The sequence below is a fragment of the Conger conger genome, chromosome 7, assembly GCF_963514075.1.
Source record: "Conger conger chromosome 7, fConCon1.1, whole genome shotgun sequence".
Taxonomy (NCBI): domain Eukaryota; kingdom Metazoa; phylum Chordata; class Actinopteri; order Anguilliformes; family Congridae; genus Conger; species Conger conger.
The window spans coordinates 9,262,018-9,283,436 of NC_083766.1; the positions used below are offsets into that span (position 1 = coordinate 9,262,018).

A 21,419-nucleotide genomic window follows, 5' to 3' on the forward strand; every position below is an offset into this window, starting at 1 on the left:
AAGGTCCTTTTTCGCTTGGATTACACTAGCAATAGTTTAGACACATCTTATAATGTGTTTTATGATTTCACATAGCATATTTTAATCATAGACTAATTTGTGGTCATCCTCTCGTTTTTATAGTGATGAGAAAATTATTGCAGTAGACAATTTGGGAAGACTGACATGTGCCCTGGCTTGTAGTGACTTAGGCGCCAGGCATCCATTCTGGTTGCAATGGCATTCCTCCTTAAACCTTGTGAACACTTTTAGGTCTGGCTTTGAGGGTGTCGATGTTTTTTATAAATTCGAAGGAGCGTCTATGGATTTAATTGTCAGTTGGGTGAGTGAAGAAACTACTGCTGTGTGGAGAGCGATGCTGGGAGATCTATAAATTCCATCGAATTTCTCTTCCTCCCCCATAATAGTTTTAAAGTTAAGAAAATGTTTTTGCTGTGGTCGATGTCCCATCATGTCCATGCATATCCATGCATTTTCATTCCTTTCTTTGGTTTCCAAGATGGAACATTGACGATAAATATAGAAATTTTGCGTGTTCGTGAACTTGTTAAGGTTTTTATTTCGCACTGAATAGGTCTCTCTCTCTCTCTCTCTCTGTATGTGTGTGTGTGTGTGTGTGTGTGTGTGTGTACATGCGTGTGATTAAATGTAACCTCTTGACGAAATGTCATGTGGCGTGTGACGCTGCACCGCTTAAGTCGCGGGAGGTGGAAAGAAATTGTCTCTTTTGTAAAATGTTAGCCTATAATGTTTCTTCAGTTCTGCTTCGGTGAGGCCATACTCCTAATCAGTTTTGGTACACTGTTGACGGCAACCTAGCGGAGAACGACAGCGCCTCTTCAGCCGCTTTGACAGAAAGCATGTCCATTTCTCGTCCCGGCACATCCCTGCCCACGTTTAGGCCCATACGCGCTGGCATGTATTTACGCAAATGTAATACGTTTTGAATGCAAATCAAATCAATCTCCTGGTCACAGCTCTTATCCTGGACATGGAATTTCCATTTCTACCCAAGAGGCATTGGGTGGTCTTGGCTCAGTCCACTGTAGGAAGACAGAAGTGTTTAGTATTTTGCAGAGGTAGTGTTGCGCACACACTCTTAGGCCTACTGTTCGAAATCCTTCGATAAATGCAAATAGACAGGTAGTGTTTTCTAGGGAAACGTAAGCTTCGCAGTGTTGCTTTTAAGGTTATAGACATACTATGAAACATAATTGAGGATAAACATGAACATGCTTTAAAATGTATTCATTCGATTTCGTAGGCATACGAAATTTTTAAACATTTGAAGAAGGATTTTGGGTAAAAAAAAAAACGTATGTGAAGATGCTGTGTTGGTATTTTCCGTGGAAACCGCAAACATCAGAATGGCTTTTGTATATTTTCGCAGCAGGAGAGGGCGTAATATTAACGGAATCTGTTTCACTGATTATATGTGTCGATATGATCATATTCTTGTGGTTGAACGGTTTCGGTTGCAAATAAGTACCAAGTAACATTATGAAGCGAGGAGCCGATCAAGAAAATAATTAATTTAATGAACAAATTAATTGATATGTTGATTCATCAAATTAATCCAACTCTAAAGAAAATGAAAAAAAGTTCTAAGCTATCTAAGCTACCCAATTTCCCACAATAACCTATTAATCTATAACCTCTTTTTTTCCCACTGAACATGGATCACAATGTTAATTCACATTATTTTGGGAAAACAAGCTTGTCTTTGTGGAAAAAATGGGTCTGTTTCATGCCTTTACAATAGGGTGTATTCTCGGTAAATCATAGGTCTGGCCTCATTGAATGAGAAAAAAATCGCTAATTCCAAGATTATTTAGGCAACATTCATTGACACATTAATTGTCTTCATTTGTGGTCTGTGAGACCGTTTTTGTCATATTAATGACAACCTAAACATTACATTAATAAGTCTCCCTCTTGGGTCTTTGCAAGTGAGTAGCATTGGTTTAAATAGAGTATGAAATGTAATATTAATAGCTTTTTGGACTGGCGTATGTGAATAAGATTCACAATTTGATCAATACGTCAAGCGCAAGCACAAACAGAAGAAGGTCAAACGCTTTTGCGTAGAGATTTAACTCAGTGAGAGAGCTCGCTGATCAAAGTTTGACTCAGGGGTAATACTTCTCTATTTATGACAAGTTGGGGCGCCTGTATGGCCTCTGATCACGCGGTTGCCAAGCCAATGAGGCTAAGGTCATAACAGTAGCCGTTTAGACGTTATGCATTTTCGGAAATGTTAAAATATTATGAGTTGAAGTTAGGAATTTGGAATGTGCGTTAAAATATGGGAATCATCTACTTTTTTTCTTTCTCCACCTTTTTTCCACGTTAACATTTGCCTACTTGAAACAATTATTTACTGACACAAATTAAACGTATGCATTGTACATATTAGACACATTATTGGTACACCATAAATAATAATAAAGCAGCATTAACACCAAAATGCTACAGGGGTATACATTTAAACTACTTGTACTCAAGTAGCTATTATTCAAATATCGTATGAGGAATACACCAAACTTTAAGTACGTGCGGGTCAACGAGTAGTCTCTCTTATAGTAATTCATAGTTTGTATAACAATTTTGTATTATTTTGTTTAATGCCATGTATAACGGTACAGATGGTGAATGCCACGCGTTTTTCTGTAATGCATGCAACCACAAGATTTATGGGGTTGGTCACGTCACTATACAAAATATACTATTTAATAAAGGAATATAGGCTTACTGATCATAACATGCAGTAAGCCTATTAGCTTACTATTCCCACGGTTCGCAATGTTCCACCTTTCCATATGTAGGCCTAATGACTGAATTCTGGCGTCATATTCAATTACACTTCGATGAGATTTAATGCACTTGTATGGACTGACTTGGGTCAAATCGTACCGAGAGCGTTTGATCTACTTCTGGATGAAGCCCGCCCGTGTACATTTACGGGCAAACGAGTTGAACTTAAACTGAGCTTCAACTTCAGATAACTGGAAAGTGCCATTTTCCCCTGGAGAAATTAGTTGGCTACTCCCATCCAATGAGTAGCCTAATACAGATGCCCGGAAGACAACTGTGGTACAAATGCCAGTATCATATTTATCTAAGGCTACACGATGAAGACAAATATGATATCTTGCCAATGAATATAACTTTTAATGTATTAAAATATCGCCATTAAAAGGCAGAAATACATTTAAACTGTGTGCTACAACTTGGCTGCTGCAATACAATGACCTTTCCAAGGTTTAAATGACAGTAGCAACTTACATCCCTTAAGCGAATAAGAAAGAACAACAGTTAAGAACGATTTCACTCTTTAAATAAATGGCTTACTTGTGACTTTTTAGCTGGTTTGAATTGAATCGCTTCGTTTTTCGCTATTTAGGCTGTAGCGTACGTATTATTATGGTTGAAGCTTCTTGTGGTTCCAAGGATAGGCGACCAGCCGGGAACTAAACGCGCGAAACTGTACCTGATAAGCAAATCCTTTATTAGTAATTATGCCCAATTATTAGTAATTAGGCTACTTGTTAGATAAACAGAATGTGTTTGTCGGCATTGTATATTCAACCTTACAGCAAAACTTTTTGTACATTTCGGTAGGCTATAATGACGTTAGGGACAACCATCTTCATGCAAAGATGAATAAATGTTTTCCTGTGATATTTAATTGAGGGATTTAGATGTAAAGTGTTTTCCAGCATTAAAGCTTTAATCAGTTTGCAACTCGACTCAACGTAGTATGTTATTTTTAGTTGATATTAACTTCAGATTGCCATCATGTTTAAACTAATTCTGTTGATGTTTACATTATAATAGCCTTAATAATATAATAAATATTATATCAATAAAATAATATAATATTTCTTCCTCATTCTTCTTCTTCTTTTTATTATTATTGATAATACGAATTATAATAGTAATCATAAGAAATAATAATATTAACAATACTTGTGCAGGTATTATTATTATTATTATTCTTATTATTATTATTCTTATTATTCTTATTATTCTTATTATTCTTATTATTTTGATTATTATTATTATTATTATTATTATTATTATTATTATTATTATTATTAGTAGTAGTAGTAGTAGTAGTAGTAGTAGCAGCAGTAGTAGTAGTAGTAGTAGTAGTCCCCAACAAAATACATATGATGTTTTCCTTCTACTTAGACTAAAATGTTACAACGATAATAACAACAACATTAATAATACTAATATTAATAATAATAATAATAATAATAATAATAATAATAATAATAATAATAATAATAATAATAATAATAATTGTACACACTATTATTATTATTATTATTATTATTATTATTATTATTATTATTTTCCTTGCAACCTTTTAGTAGAAAGAAAAAGTAATCGCGGTTGTTATCGGCCGGGGGCGGGAGGGGGGGGGTTGTTAACTATTTGATTATGAACTCCTGTCAAAGTCAAACTCAACGGAAAACATTGATCCCACCGATATAAGAACCTGCCTGCGGTTTCATATCAGTGTGTTTCAGGTCCGGGGGCAAATGAATTTGCTGCACAACGACACGTTTTGGGAAAGCCCTCATGCCCCCCACCTCTCTCTCCCCCCACCTCTCTCTCTCTCTCTCTCTCTTTCTCTTTGTCGATGTCTCTCACTCGCTTTCTCTCAGCCTCTGTCTCTCTCCCTCATGCTTGCTTCTCGTTTCGCTTTGCGACGCTGATGGACATATAAACAGATGCTTAGCAAATTAATTAAAAGGCACTAGCACGCGCACTGTACAAACACATACATAAGAGGCTGGGAATGGGTTGGTGTCTGAGAGGAGAAAGAGATGCAGGGGCGCTAAGATGTTGTGTGCTCATTTCTTATCTGTTGTTCTTCCCGGAACAACACATGTCATCCTGGGTCTTGCAGTCAAAGAAAGCGCTCCCCAGACACTCGAAGGCAGCTGTCACTGTGCTTTGCCTAGCCTTGTAGGCCAGCTCCTGTACTTTGCATGAGAAGTGACCCATATGCACGAGAAAACGTGATATTGATTCCAAATTTCAACTGGGGCGTTTGCACAGCATATGCAGCCAGAATATAAATGGCTGTGAGGGGGCAATGTGTGTGTGTGTGTGTGTGTGTGCCTGTGTGTGCGCGCGCGTGCGCGTGTGTGTGTATGAGTGTGTGTGTGTGCATGAATGTGAATATAATTGTGGAGGAGAATATGAATAAATGCTGTAAATAAATGTGACCCTGGTTATCCATAAGCTCTAGGAGAGTGACCCAGTGATCCTCTTGTCACCCTGGTGTATGCGTTAAGTTTGACGGCCAGCTCTGTGTCTTGAACTTACTTGTGTGACCATATTTGTTGCCTGTGGGGTCCTCTGCATGCCCACATATTTATGGGAACCCTGCTGTTTTGTCATCGGTGCCTCTGGTTATAATAATAACAACATCTGTTACAGTGTTATTATGATTATTATTATGATTATTATTATTATTATTATTATTGTTATTATTATTACTTAGCACAAATTGCCGTTCTGCAAATACAAAATGTATTTAATTATATTTTGTTAAAAGATCATCTTCAATTCTAGTGTCTAGATGGTTAGTATTGTGCTTCTGCTGTTAATATAGAGAGCTATTATTAACCATAATAATGTTAATGTTATTATTCTATCATTAACAACATGGTCATTACCATCGTTATGATTATTATAGGCCTAGTAATAAATATATTATATGTGTTGCAAATCTGATATAAGTATGATAAAATATCTGAGGCGATCGTTCCCAAAAATATTAACTCTATTACGGTTAAAGGTATTTACGGTTATATTTATTCTGATTCTTATTTTAGCATTGATTTAAATACTGATGAAATGTTGAACAAATTGCCAAATTGTTTGTTCAAGTCACTTCAAAGACAACTAATTGGAAGTTGATTCTTTCTAGAGAAAATCGCTAGCTGCACAGCATTAATCGAAAACGAGAAGATGATCCCGTAGGATGTATATTGGTGAATTCAACATGAATGGCTTGGACGGCCCTAGAGCCTACACTCAAATAGGCGTCAGTAATCCCGAGGTGTCAAGGTGATCTAACCACCCGTGGACTTTAAAGCGTCATCGTCTTTCACGTTCTCCCTTCCATAAAGGACTAAAAGAAGCAACAGTCTTACTGATAAACTGATTGCGCTAATATGCATAATGAAATTATGATAATATCTACGATATGAACTCAGTTGTTAACATTGATATGTCAATATTAAACACAAACAGGGATATTTACACAACACCTACTTCCGTTCATCGATGTCAAACATTCATTAAAATAGCCTAACAATTAAACGAGGAAAAGAAACGGTTAAAGTGAATCTGAAAAAAAGACGAAAGTTTGCGAGAGGAGTAGGCCCACTTACCTCCAAATTTGATCTCCCGAGAAAATACTTAAGACCTCGAACTGCATCAATAATTCCAAGATTTCCACACACTGTCTGGAGCATATTGAAAAACAAAGTCAGTTTTCCTTAATATCAGACTTTCAATATGATAAGAAATAAAACATAGCTTATATTATGCCAAATACAGTAATTACAAGACAAGTAAACCTCCTAACCAAATGATTATAAAGACTTCACAATCTATCAAAAAGGGTTTCAGAATAACCTGCCTGATCAAATGAACCTCGATGCCTCTACAATAAAATAATCTGAATTACCACGAAGAAGCCTGTGGATTTAAGCCGTATCCACTCACATGACAATCCCTGCGAATTTATTATATGTAGTTTTATTAATACTTGGACAATTGGTTTGTTCTGTTCCCTATGCATAGTACAGAGTGCGTCAGGTAGAGCTCGGTGGAGATAGTAATGGTTACTTGGATGACAAAATGCTGATTGGTTGTGGATCCCGGTGACGTCACGAGGCTGTGCATAAGGCTGGCTCGTGTGCTTTCAGGAACATGCAGAATAGTGAAAGCTGGTCGAGGAGCATCAGTCCTGCAAAAACATGACATACGCACTATCTCCACACTAACACCGCATCCCAGGCAGAAGAAAACAACAGAACTGGAGGAAAGGCACATGCTTCTTCGTCAAACAGCTGGGTTTATTCTTTTTTATGAACAACAAATTACGACTGGAGGAACGGTCATGAGGAAGTCCACAAGAGTGTTTGTAGGCATGCTTTTGTCGCTGTGCGGTGCCTGAAAACAAATGAATTAGAGGATTAATCGGTATCTGGCAATACTCCACATTGATGACAACAGTTCAAATATAATATGCGACTTTCAATTTGCTAAGGTTTTTGATGGTGATTGATGTTTGATTTGCATTGGCTTTTTTATTGGTTGATTTATTTGTTTGTTTTCTGGTTAAATAATAAATTCAGTCAGCGTTTTTTTCGTCGTGGAAACTGAACGAGAAAAAAGCCTGTGGTTTTGCGAGTTGTGCTGCTACCTCACACCTGAAGAATTCATCTTATATCCTGGATTTGGACGCTATACGGATCTGTTTGCCACTGACCTCTTCGAGAGAGCGAGAGAGAGAGAGAGAGAGAGAGAGAGAGAGAGCGCGAGAGACAGAGACACAGAGAGAGTGAGAGGGAGAAGCACTGTTGATTTCCCATTTAATTTTCAACAAAATCCAACGCGGGGATCTGAAAAAAAAAAAAGACAATGAATCAGCAGCAGGTCACTTCATAGATATTTTTCACCTGGAGAAAAACTAAGAAAAAAGGGAGATCGACGAAAAATAAGAAAACTCTGGTGTGCAAGAACACATCGTCAGAATCGTGGGGGCTAATCCAAAGACGATGGTTCACTGTGCTGGCTGCGAGAGGCCTATATTGGACAGGTTTCTCCTGAACGTGCTGGACAGAGCTTGGCACGTCAAGTGCGTCCAGTGCTGCGACTGTAAATGCAATTTAACAGAGAAGTGTTTCTCCCGAGAAGGGAAACTGTACTGCAAAAACGACTTCTTTAGGTAAGCATGTGAGAATGAGTCATTATTTTCTTGTGATTATTCTTATTATTTGGGAAATTGGTTTTTATTTGGCATTGTGTAGCCTATCGCACATTCACGACTTGAAATTAAATGAAATATCCTTGCATGTGCCCAATATCCTTGAGTAGCCCACAAAGAGTAAAGAAACGCTGTCTAGTTATTTAAATACAGGACTTACGGATCTATTTCATAGGTTCTGTTTGTTATGTGATCTTCGTGCGTAAAATATCCAGATGTAGTAAAACAAGATAAACCCTGAAACTATATGATCCACCTCATACTCTTCAAATGGAAAGTTTAGAATAAGAAAACAGTCGTAATGGAGAATACTTATTTACATTTATATTTATAATCTTACATTGATGATTCAAGATTGTGCATCCTAAGTAATTTTGGTGTAAGTTTTGTCGTTATAGTAGCCTATTGGTCAGTTGAAATAGCTTTGAGTTATAATTTGACTGTGGACGTTACAATAGTTGCGTACATCTTATCACGAGTGAAGCCACGTTTTGGAAGCACATTTTATTAATTTATAGTTTGGAATATCAAAATTTTAACATATATGATTTGTGACATTTTACATTTTTGCATAATATATTATTCGATGAATGATGAGGGACTATATAACTAAATAATCGATATTAATCTTCATTATATTTGTCCTCAGTTAGATTAGTGTTTTTTAATTAACATATAATATCAAATTTTTAGTATTACTAGTTAGTTTATAATTATTATTATTTTAAGATTCGCGAGCCGCCACACTGCAAGGAGCAACTGTAACGCCGGATTGATGCTACAACTCGACGTGGAAGGATGTGTTGTGGATTGATTTAGGCCTATTAGTAAATAAGTTAGTCTACATTTAGTGCGCGTTCGTTTTAACGCTAAGGCAAGAACAGATATTATTAAAGGTCTGTGCCCTCGTATTCAGTGAAAGCTGTAAGGAAATCGCCCTTTGTTTACCATAAATGGCAGCCAGTGGTGCCACAGAGATCAGAGGTTGACTGCCAAGGTTCCAGGAGGAAGTGTTACCCGCCCCAGGGGCAAGCAGACCGCGTTTGCCGCGGTTCGAGTTATGATGCGATAAGTGGATTTGAATAATAAACTAGCTTAAAGAGGAAACCCGTAGACACGGTAATCGCAGACTTACAGTCAACATACAATTGTATGCAGCTTGAATACACACCATTTCTGTCAATTCACCTTTATAATTATATTTTTGGTTGCACTTGCTTCCATTGTCGCCTGTGGACTTAACAGTAAATCAAAAACATTTGTTCAATTAGCCTAGTTGAATACAATGCATGATTTTAAACGCATTATAAATTACGAAGGATATTTGTGAATGATAAGCAATTTGTGCATGATAGTTGTTACTGTGTGAATACAATAGTACAAATCAGTTAAACTATAAACCTTTTCCTCCTAATTATAATTTTATGTTTAAATTGCTGCTCATGACCTCCTATAGGCTATGACTTTATTTTTTTTAAATATGATAGTTGTACTGTAATACTTACACTTTGGTTCATATGTGTATTGTTATTCATTTAAAAAATAATTCGTTTTTTTTTTACTGAATAAATGCGAAGATAATAATATACAAATGTAAGTAATAATATAGCGTGTACTTTAAATGCCAAGAGCTTGCACAGAACTAATTCAGTGCAGAACAGAACGAGTCAAATGGCTATATCCACCGCAATACATTGCTTGAACAAATGCTAGTACACAGCAGCACCAAAATGTTATATTTTCTGCATTGTTTTTGTTTTAAAATGGCACTTTTTCTGTCCATATTAAAGTTGTTATATCCTTCGTCGATGTGGCCATTGCTTGCTTTGTTCCTGATGGGTGGCTTTCTCTCTTTTGATTCGCAGGCGATTTGGTACGAAGTGCGCCGGCTGTGCTCAGGGGATCTCGCCGAATGACCTGGTTCGAAGGGCAAGGAGCAAAGTGTTCCATTTGAACTGTTTCACGTGCATGATGTGTAACAAGCAGCTCTCCACCGGGGAGGAACTGTACATCATAGATGAAAATAAATTCGTTTGTAAAGAAGATTACCTGACCAGCAGCACGAGAGGGGACACCAACCTTCTTTCCGGTAAGACGAACATTTGTTTTAAATATTCGAATTACGCGAATTCACTCACATTTCAGTTGTGATAATATCACAGAAGTATAAGAAAAACCTATGTAAATGAGACCAATATTTTAACATTTCCGTGTTCCTTCACATTTTTAGGCCTTGCGTTTCATTAAATAGCCTACAAGGTAAAACGCTAAATGGTCCTTTCCTTCTTGTTGTTCTTCTTATTATTATTAGATAATAATAATATAAATAATAATAACAATAATAATAAAGTTCAATGTTAAAACAACACGATATTATACTTAGTTTTCAAAAAAAGTATGAATAAAAAAAAAAGAAAAAATCTACATCCGTCTCATTTTGCCTATAGGTGCTTTTACGTATGCACTTTTCACATCATAGTTTAAGATTAAATAGAATTAAAAAACGGGCCTTGTCGTTTCTCAACAGTTACAGCGTGCAGTGATCCAAGTTTGTCTCCAGATTCCCAAGACCCGCAGGATGATTGTAAAGACTCGGAAACCGGACATCTATCGGACAAAGAAACGGCCAATAATGAAAACGACGACCAGAACCTTGGAGGGAAACGACGTGGACCGCGGACTACCATAAAGGCCAAGCAACTTGAGACCCTAAAAGCAGCTTTCGCGGCGACCCCGAAACCGACGCGACACATCAGGGAGCAGCTTGCGCAGGAAACCGGGCTCAACATGCGAGTCATTCAGGTAAAGCTGTTTCATGATTCGAGAACCATCAATGCGTCTGAAAGGCGGGTTTCTCTGTATCTTTAAAAATAAATAATAATTAAAAGAGGAGGGAAAACAAATAATTTCACGAAACATACACTTTCAAATAAGACAGGAAATATAACCTTCATTAAGTGTTTCATAGGTACCTAGCTACGAACCGATTTTACGACAGTCCATTAATGGTGCAAAATCATTTTTAGTCATTTGGCGTTATGTAAGCCACTGTTGAGTCTGTTATACAAAATTGTGTTGTGAAATTAAATACACTACACTACACATACGCTAATGCATTATATCTGTTTTGGACTTATATGTTACATTCTATTAGAATTGAATGAACAAAGAATATTTTACTGTATGTGATATCTGTATCGTTGAAGCAAATGATGAATGCAAGTTTTTTCATTTTTTTTTCAATTAAAACACACACTGAAAGAGGGCAACGGGAACATAAGGAGTGTCCTTTGGCGAAGGCCCCTGCGGGGCGCAGGGCGCACTGTCGCGCATCGGCACCCTGACAAACAGAAATGTTTTGCTACCCCCTTTAAGAGCATTTTTAATTTGTATGTATTAACTTGTAACTTCAGTTACTCAGTAACTCCAGAGTCTTGATAAAGGGTGTCATATTCTGCTGTATTATTATATATTATTTCCTTTTACCAGACCTACACTTGATGGACAGAAATGACATAGAATGATAAGACAACTGGCTTGAGACGCATATGGACTCTTGGCAATATACTTTCCATCACGCTTTAGACCACATTTTCGCCAGTGTCTAGCAAAATCGAAACTGATAAATCCTTTTGGTTTCAAAGGATAACATGAGCGCACTAGCTAAGGGGACTTCAAACCTTAATAATAACAACAACAACAATAATAATAATAATAATAATAATAATAATTATTATTATTATTATCATCATCAACATCATCATCATCATCATCATCATCATTAAAATAAGAAATATTATATTTCATTTATACGTCGTATAGTAAACCACGCCATGTTAAATAAATGATTTCGTACACATAATTGTACAGTTAATTTGATAAATGTTGAATATGGCATATACGGAAGCCTTCTGCCAGACATGAATAGCTTTTTTATAGTTGTACGGCCCATATGTCTGGAGAGAAAACCAATGGCAAATACACCATAATGAAAATACAGCCCTTGTCAAGACGTTAGCCCAACTTTATAAGTAGCCTACAGAAAAACAAACAATAAATCCAAGAAGCACGATTCTATTTGGATTGGAACGGATGTTCGATAAGAAATTTGTCTCGAGATATCCAGTGTTAGATATTTGAGAGAGGACTGGTCCCGTAGACTATAATTATGAATTATAAAAATAATTTAAAGACGACTGTAAAGATTATGAAATGATCACCGCACGACCGGTAATATATCGGTTACAACTCTCTTATTAAGTATTAATTTGAGATATTAAGTTCGTGCTATTGTCTCGACGACTAGCGTGAACCGAGGACTAAAATGAAAGAGAAAATTTGTATGGAGAAGGAAAAAGAGTATGTCATTTATATCTAAAAACTTGTGTTTTGCAGGTGTGGTTCCAGAACCGGCGGTCCAAAGAACGAAGAATGAAGCAGCTCAGTGCTCTGGGTGCAAGGCGGCACGCGTTTTTCCGAAGCCCGAGAAGAATGAGAACGCTTGTGGATCGACTCGAACCCGGGGAGCTGATCCCGAACGGCCATTTCTCATACTATGGGGGTAAGAGACTTCTGTGTTTACTTTGGTTTATCTTTTTCACACGTTTGTATGAAACGTTGAATAATCAAGTGTGCTTGCGACACGGTGAAAACATTTGCTGAGGTGGCCCCAGGACGCCTTTGAAGAACGAAATGAAGATTGTACCCAAAGCGGTTGGAACTCGTTTGGAACAAGCACAAAAAAGGCCTATGTAGGCTTACTCGGCCCCTGTACAAGGTTTCAATTTATTTCCGTTTGGTTACTACAGTCGGCGAAAGGAGTAACCCCTTCACGTGTTAGACAGGTGTAAATTGTAGTTCATGGAATGAATGACCCAAAATTAATGTAGGACCTGAGCGAAAAGAAACAAAAGCCTACGTTATTTTTACAACATAATTGCTTCTTTTGTGCAACACAGAAAATGTAGCCTATGAGTTGTCTTTAGGCGCCAGTCTGTCTGATTTGTCATTGTTCCAGACTATTTAGAATATACCATTTTTGACAGAATTTTAAATTCTATTAATTGATCAGAAAACAAGTCATCTTTCAATTTATGGGAAATGGAGTGCAATTTTGGCCAACGATTATATACTCTTTATGAGCAAATGTATTGTTTACTGTCCTATTATTTATCATTTTGAGCTGCCATTGCTTTGCTGAGGACTAGCTCAAAATGGATCTTTTTGAAAAATCTGGGGTCAAACTACTGACCAATTCATTTCTTAGAAATTGTTTTGCCCACACATTTTATAGTGTGAGTTAAACTGAGTGTCCTCTGCGATAACAGCTAGCCTGCTTCTATTTTGGTTCTTGCTCGAACAACGGGCTTTACAATTTGATGCATTTTTTTGAGATCCTCAGTGTATTTAACCGAGTCCCCATCTGCTTCCTTATCTGCAGATTACCAAAGCGAATACTTTGGTCCGGGAGGGAACTACGACTACTTTCCGCAAGGTCCCCCATCTTCACAGGCGCAGACCCCGGTGGACCTGGCCTTCGTGCCCTCCTCTGGGCCCGCCGGCGCCCCCCTCGGGGGCATGGACCATCCCCTGCCGGGGCACCACCCGTCCAGCGAGGTGCAGCGTTTCTCCGACATCCTGTCCCACCATCCGGGGGACTCGCCCAGCCCGGAGCCCGGCGTCCCGGGGCCCCTCCACGGCATCCCCTCCGAGGTGTTTGGCCCCAGTCCACCCTTTACCTCACTCTCCCTCAACGGCAATGGATACAGCAACCACCTGTCTCACCCCCCCTCCGAACTGAACGAGGGCACAGTTTGGTAGCCAGAGAACGGAGGACGGGCCGATGTGGCGGAGGGAAAAGAACTTGTGAAAGACGAAGCGGGACACGAGCGTCTCCATTTTTTGTTATTTCTATTTATTTATTTATTCACCCCTTCGCTGGTGTGATTTTGTTGGGGGGGGGGGGGATTAAGAAATATATAAATATATATATATCTGAAAAAGCAGCGACAATGGACATGCTGTAAACATTTACCTTTATACACTATGTTGACATTCTTCTTTTTTTTTCCAAAACAAAATGATACCAACAACACCAACCATGTAAGGAACTGGGCGTGATTGCTGACCAATCACATGCTTTGTGTTGAAAGTAGCCGAGCGATGCCCCCTTCAGAAGTATTCCGTGCATGATTAGGGAAAGCAGTCACATTGAAATTCTATTTATGAAACGTGAGGACATTAGCAACTGTCAAATAAACTGATATGTTTCATAGACAAAATACAGATTCAATCTAACTGAAATGTGCTTTAAAATCTTTGAATTCCAGGAACCAATTTGAATTCCAATAACTAATTTTAAGAACGTGTTAGCCATTTTCTTCATTACAGAGCTTTGATATTTTGGTAGTCACTCAAATAACAGGATATATATAAGATATAAGATACAACTATCTTTCTTTTTTTACCCACAGTTCACGACACAAGGATTAAATTGACGAATAAACAGAATCTTGGCTTTGGACAGTTAGTCTGTGATACTGGCTCCAGGAATTTTGAAAGGCTCCAAGTTCACGTTTAAAGGCATCACCGACCTCTATTGCCTCTATAGGCTCTGCCATATCGACGCTTAAAGACCTCTTTGACTCAATACACATTTCTGAAAGCTGGGGGAACTGTTTTCTATCTGGACTGGAATTTTTTCTTTTGTTTTGGTCTTTTTCTCTTTTTTTTCAAGATTTCTACCAAATCCCAAGAAGTTGGCCTTCAAAAGGCAAACTTTAAAAAACACTATATGGATTGTAAACCCTTTATTTATTGGAAAAGAACTTGAAATGTTAAATGAAGTCTACCTTCTAAAAATACATGAACAAGGGTCTGAGAGGAACATAGAACAGTCAACTGTTTACGTAATATATTTCATTCAGGAGTTTAACTATCAACTCTGTTTTAGAACCTCTTGATCCAGATGAAAAAATGTTTCAAGCAACCAACCAAACTTTTGTATTAATTTTATTTATATTGTATGATGAAAAAAAAGTTTGCTGGGGTCGTGGTTCACTGTGCTAGTTTGTACAAGATGGTGTTTACAAAAAAATTGTAAAAATAAAAAAAACAAAAGTAGTCAGTTGCCAAATAAAAATATAGCACAAATACTGTAAAAGTGCTTTGCACCATTAACTGCTGAACATGTTCAAACAAAGTGTAAGTGTGTTCAAAAAAGATAAGAAGTATTATCTTCTTAATTTTTTAGCCTGAGGAAAACATTCATACAAATTGTTAATGTAACATACTTAGACCAACAGGCTTTATTTTTGTGTCTTTAAATGAAAATTCAAACTTATTAAACATTGATGGTCAAATATGCAGCCAGCAGCTGCTATGTTCTTTAAATATCAAACCCCTCATGGTATGTCCTTTATTGTTCTAATAAACCTAAGCTTATGTGACCTCCAGTGCATATTAGACCATTCACTGTATAAGTACAACATGTTGAAAAATTTGTGAGTTTTTAATAAAATTTGAAAAGATAAATAAATGAATAGTAGAGACTTTTATTGTTTAGGCTACCCTGCTGCTCACGGCATTCGTTCGTTCACGCACGATGAGGAGACTGCTGCATTCAGAGTTTATGATTTTCTCAGTCGTTTTGCCGAAATATTTGTCTGGCTGCCCCATAATTACACTGATTTCTACATCGATCACAGTATTAACTTTACATTCACTCAGAACCACAGATATTTAGGTCACAATCTTTCAACTCCAAAAAAGGCAACATTGAGACCACCTACCAAAGACAATGAGTGATGGGACTTGATAAACAATTGTGTAATGAAGTTATTTAACAGTTTCACCTACATTTTGTCAGTTACAAGTGATAGACATCTATTTTATCTAGCCTGTGGTGGGTTCTGTCCATAATTTTCAACAATAAATGTGTTGTTTTTTTATTTTTTTAACTACATGAGGTTGGTTGTCATTTGAAATAAAATGTTTATCTGGTGAAAGACAAAGTACATAGCATTTTGATACCACTGCGATATAATGTGTAAACAACACGTTTGGAGTGGGAAGGCCATGGGGGAATTCTTCCAGGTTTAATCAAGGATGTGGTTTTATCACACTACAGTTATTGGACTAACAGGAAACAGACCATTCCAGACTTCAGACTCTCCCTGGTGTTATAACCATGACATTGTCCCGCATTCACTCTATTATGGAAAATCCATCAGAAATAAGTCCCACCTACTCTTGATCACAAAAGGTGAAACTACTCGTGCTGCACGTTCACACAGTTCGAAAGGAAAAGGCAGGCCAAAATAATGAGAACAGAAAACATGCAGGGTGACACTTTAGTAGCCTAATGTAAGCATCCCAATTTTCATCAATAAAAAAACTTAATTAAACCACTGCCTTAGCATATTCCTGGGACATCAATTTATTGAGCTGCACACATATGTGTTTGTTATGTATTTGTGTTTGCAACTGCTTTTGTCTTGAGATATTAATATTTATGTATGACAATAAACAAATATAATCTAATCCCACATGTATTTTCATGCATGAAACATCATGCCTTTCCTCAGCACATAGGCCTACGTGGCCATCCTCACGTCCCCAGGGCGAATCGCTGACAGGGATGGCCGCCGGCCGGAATACTTTCGTTTAATTCAGACAGGCTGCGTGGACGACACGGGGCGTCTCATTTAGACTGCACCTGTCGTGGACTTTTTTTTGTAGCCTATAGCCAATTCTTAGACAATTTGTTCGAGTTGTTCCGTTTGATATACTTCTTGGCCTAGTAAAAGCAAAACATGACATAAAACGTATTGGCAAAACTGACTTTAAATCATCAGCGAAATGGGTTAATTCAGGGAAATAACTTTTTTAAATCGCGAACGTTCACATCGAACGATACCAGCGGTGCCACACCAACCGCCCACATAACCGGATATTGATACATTTTTAATCATGACCCTGAAAATTCAACAGGCCCGGTGATGCCTGCAGCGCCCCTTGGACTCCAAGGCTTAGCTGCGCCGCGGAGTCCGTACCGCGACCCTGGAGAGAAGAGCCGTATGAATTTTAATTCATATTGACTATATCGACTTTTAGTTTCAACCAAAGTTGTTAGGTGGTAAAGCTATTAATTGTATTTCACAATACTCAAGGTTAAATCTTTATGGTGGACTACTTCAGTTTCACCCACTCGATTTTATATCGGGAAATAAAATGCAAATAGTAGATACTCTGCTGAAAAAAAAACCAGCTCGAGCTAGGTTTTGAAACAGCGGGTAGCTGGTTGACAGTTCATACCAGCTCTATGCTCAACATGGTTTGACCAGCCCAAGCTGTTTTGAAACAGTTGGTAGCCGGTAATTTCTAGATGGTCATAGTTGGATTTTACACCGGAGTCCGTATTGTTTACTGAGATAATACACTAGCCTGGCTTTTCTTGGAGGTTTTTCATGCTTTATTTATCTAATAATACAATCTATACCAAGCTAACGTGAGTTAATTTAGCATGACAGGCTAACGTGAGCTTCACATTATTTGCAAAGGTTAAGTTACTTTTCTATGTAACATGATTTGTCTTTTCAAACTTATTCTTAAACGTCACCGATTCGGATTAATTAATTTCAAGTCAAACACCTAGTCAAATCCAGTTCTACATTACTTGTATGAAAAAATATTAACACTGGCAGATATTTACGCTAACGTTGGATATCTGACGCAATTTAGCTAGCTTTTTTTTTTCTATGAAAATTAGCTAAGTTACTGACAACTCAAACCTAACGACAATATTGCAATCACACTAGCTAGATAGATACAGTGTAACTAATAAATCCTGCTTTGAGAAGAAGTGAATACGTTATGCTTCCCCCAAGACTACCAAGAACAAAAAGCGTAATATTGTCCGAGGCAAATTAGTTTACTTGTCTGTGTGAGTGCTGTTAAGCGTTCGTGGTCAATGTTCAGCGTTCATCAACACTGTGTTTGGCGCTGCTTGATGACGAATGTGCGACTACCATGTGTTTGCAGGCGAGGAAACGCTTCCAGTTATGTCAAGATGGCTACCTCCATATCGCAACAGCTCGAGGATTTATTAAACCCATTGCCGAAATTTGCTGACCCCGAGGACGACCAGGATGAAGGTATCGTGTGTAGTTGTTGGGTCTTTCTCATAACAGATATAAATTGACTTTTCTTTGTCTTGGTACGTTTGCTTAATCTCTTACGACTCTACGCGTGGAAAGCCTTACCAGAAACCTGAGCTAACCAGGTACCTAGCTAACTTTGTAAAGAAAGCAGTTTCTCGGGTTTAGAGTAATAAATAATGGTTATATTTTGTTAATACGACCCACTTAATCATGCATTTTACTTCAGTGTGTGTGTGCATTTTAATTCGCTAGTTAGTGAAACAGCTATTCGGGAATTATGCAGTAGCCTTGTTGGGGTTCATCAAATGAATATCAATTGGTTGAGATTAGCTAGCATTCCGACTAGCATAATTGTCACAGATAATTTAATATGAACGTTCATGTGGTTGAAGTTTATATGGACATTATTGATGTATAATTATTTTTAAACCGGATAAGTTCGTCATTATATTATACTAAATGTGGCAATTAATGTATGTAGGAACTGTTCTGGTTGTATATGCGGCGTCGATCAGATGTAATTTGAGAATTGGGCTGCCAGTGCAGAAAATGGTTTCTCACTGTAAAGCCATTAATGTAGCTAGCTAAATTCACTGTAATTCGGATGTGAAGTTTTTCATTCGAGGGGCCGGGTACAGTAGCCTGCGAAAAATGAGTGTAGGATGCACAGAAATGTGGTACGACCAGGGTATATATCCCGTAGCAGCATTACTGAGCTAGCCGGATAAGTTCACTAGGTAAAACCGGGAACAGCTGTTTTTACTTGAGTGCATGTTCTAGTTTTGTAAGGGTTGTGGGTTTTACTTGTGGGTTGTGGGTGAACTTGGTGAAGCTAACTCCGTAATATTGATTTGTGCTATCCACCCAAGATGTCATCTTCCTCCTCATCTTATATTATTATTATTAATCTATTGTTTTCAGATCACGTAATGCACGCACAGGCTTGGTCCCAGCTACTCAACCGAATTCCATGGGTTTAGCTGACCATCTAGCTGACCTTAAATTCACAATCAACTAACTACGCCTGTTAGAAAGATTCTTGATTGAAATATCAACGTGTCATTTTGTAAACCGTACTATCGCGCATAACGTTACAATAATGGTGAGAGTAAGTGGGGAAAATGGAGCTGAAATATCAGTTTAGTTACATAAAGTAGTCGAACACAAATTTTATATGCAAAATGAAATGTCATGTTTCATATTTATCCAGTGCATCAACAGTGCTTTCTTTACACCTTCCCATCCTCTCAGAAACGAAAGCTAAGCTAATAGAGAAATTTGACGAGGGCGAAAATGATGACGAAGGTGAGGCTATCAGCAGGCTGCGCACGCATGCCTCGGCCCCTCTGTCCGAAACGGACCGTCGGTACCTGGGAAAGGCGACGTCACGAAAGCAGCTCCAACAGGACTCTGAGGATTCGGGTGAGTCAGACGCCGCATTTTGCCTTGATCAGGAAACATAATAAGGGACCGTTTTTATTCAATTTAGGTGCTTGGCGGAAGTGAATGTACTTCTAATGTGATTGAACAAATTACCTTGCCTGACTTGTAATCATGGGTAGATGTGCCAGTAGCGAACAAGCTGGAAGACATGGCGGTGCACAGCTTTCACTCTGATAGGCTGTGCAGCAAGGCTATTAAAATGGCAGTTCACCCTTGACCTTCCATTAAGAAATTGTACTATTCAGATACATTCAAAATTGTGTCTTTCCATCCTGTTGAAAATTTCAGCACAGACCATCTCGAGATTCCAAGATGGTTTAAGATGTGTTTTCAACACTTCTACCTGGTTGTAGCTAGTCTGTGGCTGGCCATGAGCTGGACAAAGCTGGTTGAAAATGGAAGAGGGTTAAGATGGTGAAGTAAACTGGTGGTCACGCTAGCGGACCAGCTGACTATATAGGCTGGTCAGCTGGTGAACACCTGGTTGACCAACTAGAAGTGTCGAAAACACAGCTTAAGCCATGTTGACTAGCTTCAGCGGGAATTTTCAGCGGGGCAGTTCGGCACAGTTGTGGTGTACTTCAACAGATGAAAAGTTAAGAATGAGTTTCTCTGCATTAAGCATTAATCTTAGTTTACACATATACACCCTGGTATGTGAATTGTTGTATAAATGGTGAATGAAAAATGTATTCCAATATTTTCATAAATCTAGTCCAACCGCAATCAAAATGTAGTCCAATAACAGTGCTTGTTGTAGGCAAGGAAATACCCATAACGCTTAATCATCCAGCAATGTTAGCATTGCTTGTTTGTTTGCATGTTTCTGCACAAATAAACAGCGTAGTGCGGTTAATTAAAGAAATCCCACAGAAAGTAGGTGTGGATTAAACCAGATTTACAAGTCAATTGTCAGTAATGATGAATGTTTAACTTGATCAGACAGCTGATTTGAATTAATATTTTATCATGCTTTGTGCACAGTTTAATCTACATGTCTGCCTTTGCTTTTCTGTGGTGGTCTACTTTTTATTTGCTCTGCTACATAATAATAATAGTAATAATAATTATAATAATAATAATAATAATTTGAAGTTTAGCTAAATTTTATCCAAAGCGATTTACAGTTGATTAGACTAAGCATGGGACAATCCCCCCTGGAGCAATGTGGGATTAAGGGTTTCTGGCTCTCAGTCATGTACCTTAGCCATTAGGCTACAGCCTGCCCCCTACATAGGCAATAGTTTGTCATTCACAATCAAAGCTTTCGTTGCTTCTGGGTGCACTAGTATAGGTGTAGATGAGATGAAAGGACAGTGATGGTCATAGAGGGATTACCGTTTTATGTGTCATACAGGAGATGAAGAAGAAGATGATGAAGAGGAAATTGATGAAGATGACGTTGAAGACAACGAGCTGCAGGATGAAGAAGAGGAGGAGGAAGAGGGAGATGAGGGGGGAAGTGTGGAAAGCGACGAGGACAGCGTCGCTCAGATGAAGACGCTGGTGACGAAGATGAAGGGGACGGACATCGCCTTCCCCTCGGAGACTGACCTCCTCAAGCTGACCGAGGGGATGGATGACCTCGGAGAGAGCGAGGAGGAGGAGGAGGAGGAGGAGGAGGGGGAGACCGAGGAAGAGGACGGGGATAGTGAGGAGGATGAAGATGGGAGCGAGGAAGACGATGACGAAGAGGAGGAGATGCAAGCTGACGATGACGGAGCTGTGCTGACGTTTTCCAAAGAAAAGGTCAGCGATGAGGTGGAGAAGGGGAAAGCAGTGAAAAATCAGCTTGG

The 21,419-nt window shown here is 38.3% G+C and overlaps 2 protein-coding genes across 5 annotated transcripts in view; both read left to right on the top strand.

Moving 5' to 3' along the window:
• Window positions 1-7,685: 7,685 nt before the first annotated feature.
• On the top strand, window positions 7,686-13,840 carry LOC133133927 (LIM/homeobox protein Lhx1-like). Its single transcript, XM_061250230.1, has 5 exons — window positions 7,686-7,981; window positions 9,886-10,109; window positions 10,548-10,822; window positions 12,416-12,581; window positions 13,461-13,840. Exons 1-5 carry the CDS (start codon window positions 7,812-7,814, stop codon window positions 13,838-13,840), a joined length of 1,215 nt encoding a protein of 404 aa, XP_061106214.1. The 5' UTR covers window positions 7,686-7,811.
• A 3,171-nt stretch (window positions 13,841-17,011) lies between these two features.
• The window catches only part of aatf (apoptosis antagonizing transcription factor), a 73,413-nt gene continuing 69,005 nt past the window's right edge, over window positions 17,012-21,419 (top strand). For 2 of the 4 annotated variants that reach the window (XM_061250305.1, XM_061250306.1), the window contains exons 1-3: window positions 17,983-18,174; window positions 19,432-19,602; window positions 20,981-21,418. In XM_061250305.1, the coding sequence (XP_061106289.1) occupies window positions 17,991-18,174; window positions 19,432-19,602; window positions 20,981-21,418 (793 nt within the window). In that variant the 5' untranslated portion in view covers window positions 17,983-17,990. Of the gene's footprint in view, window positions 17,096-17,982; window positions 18,175-19,431; window positions 19,603-20,980; window position 21,419 lie in introns of those variants that run through there. The other 2 variants (XM_061250308.1, XM_061250307.1) reach the window with 2 other exon arrangements.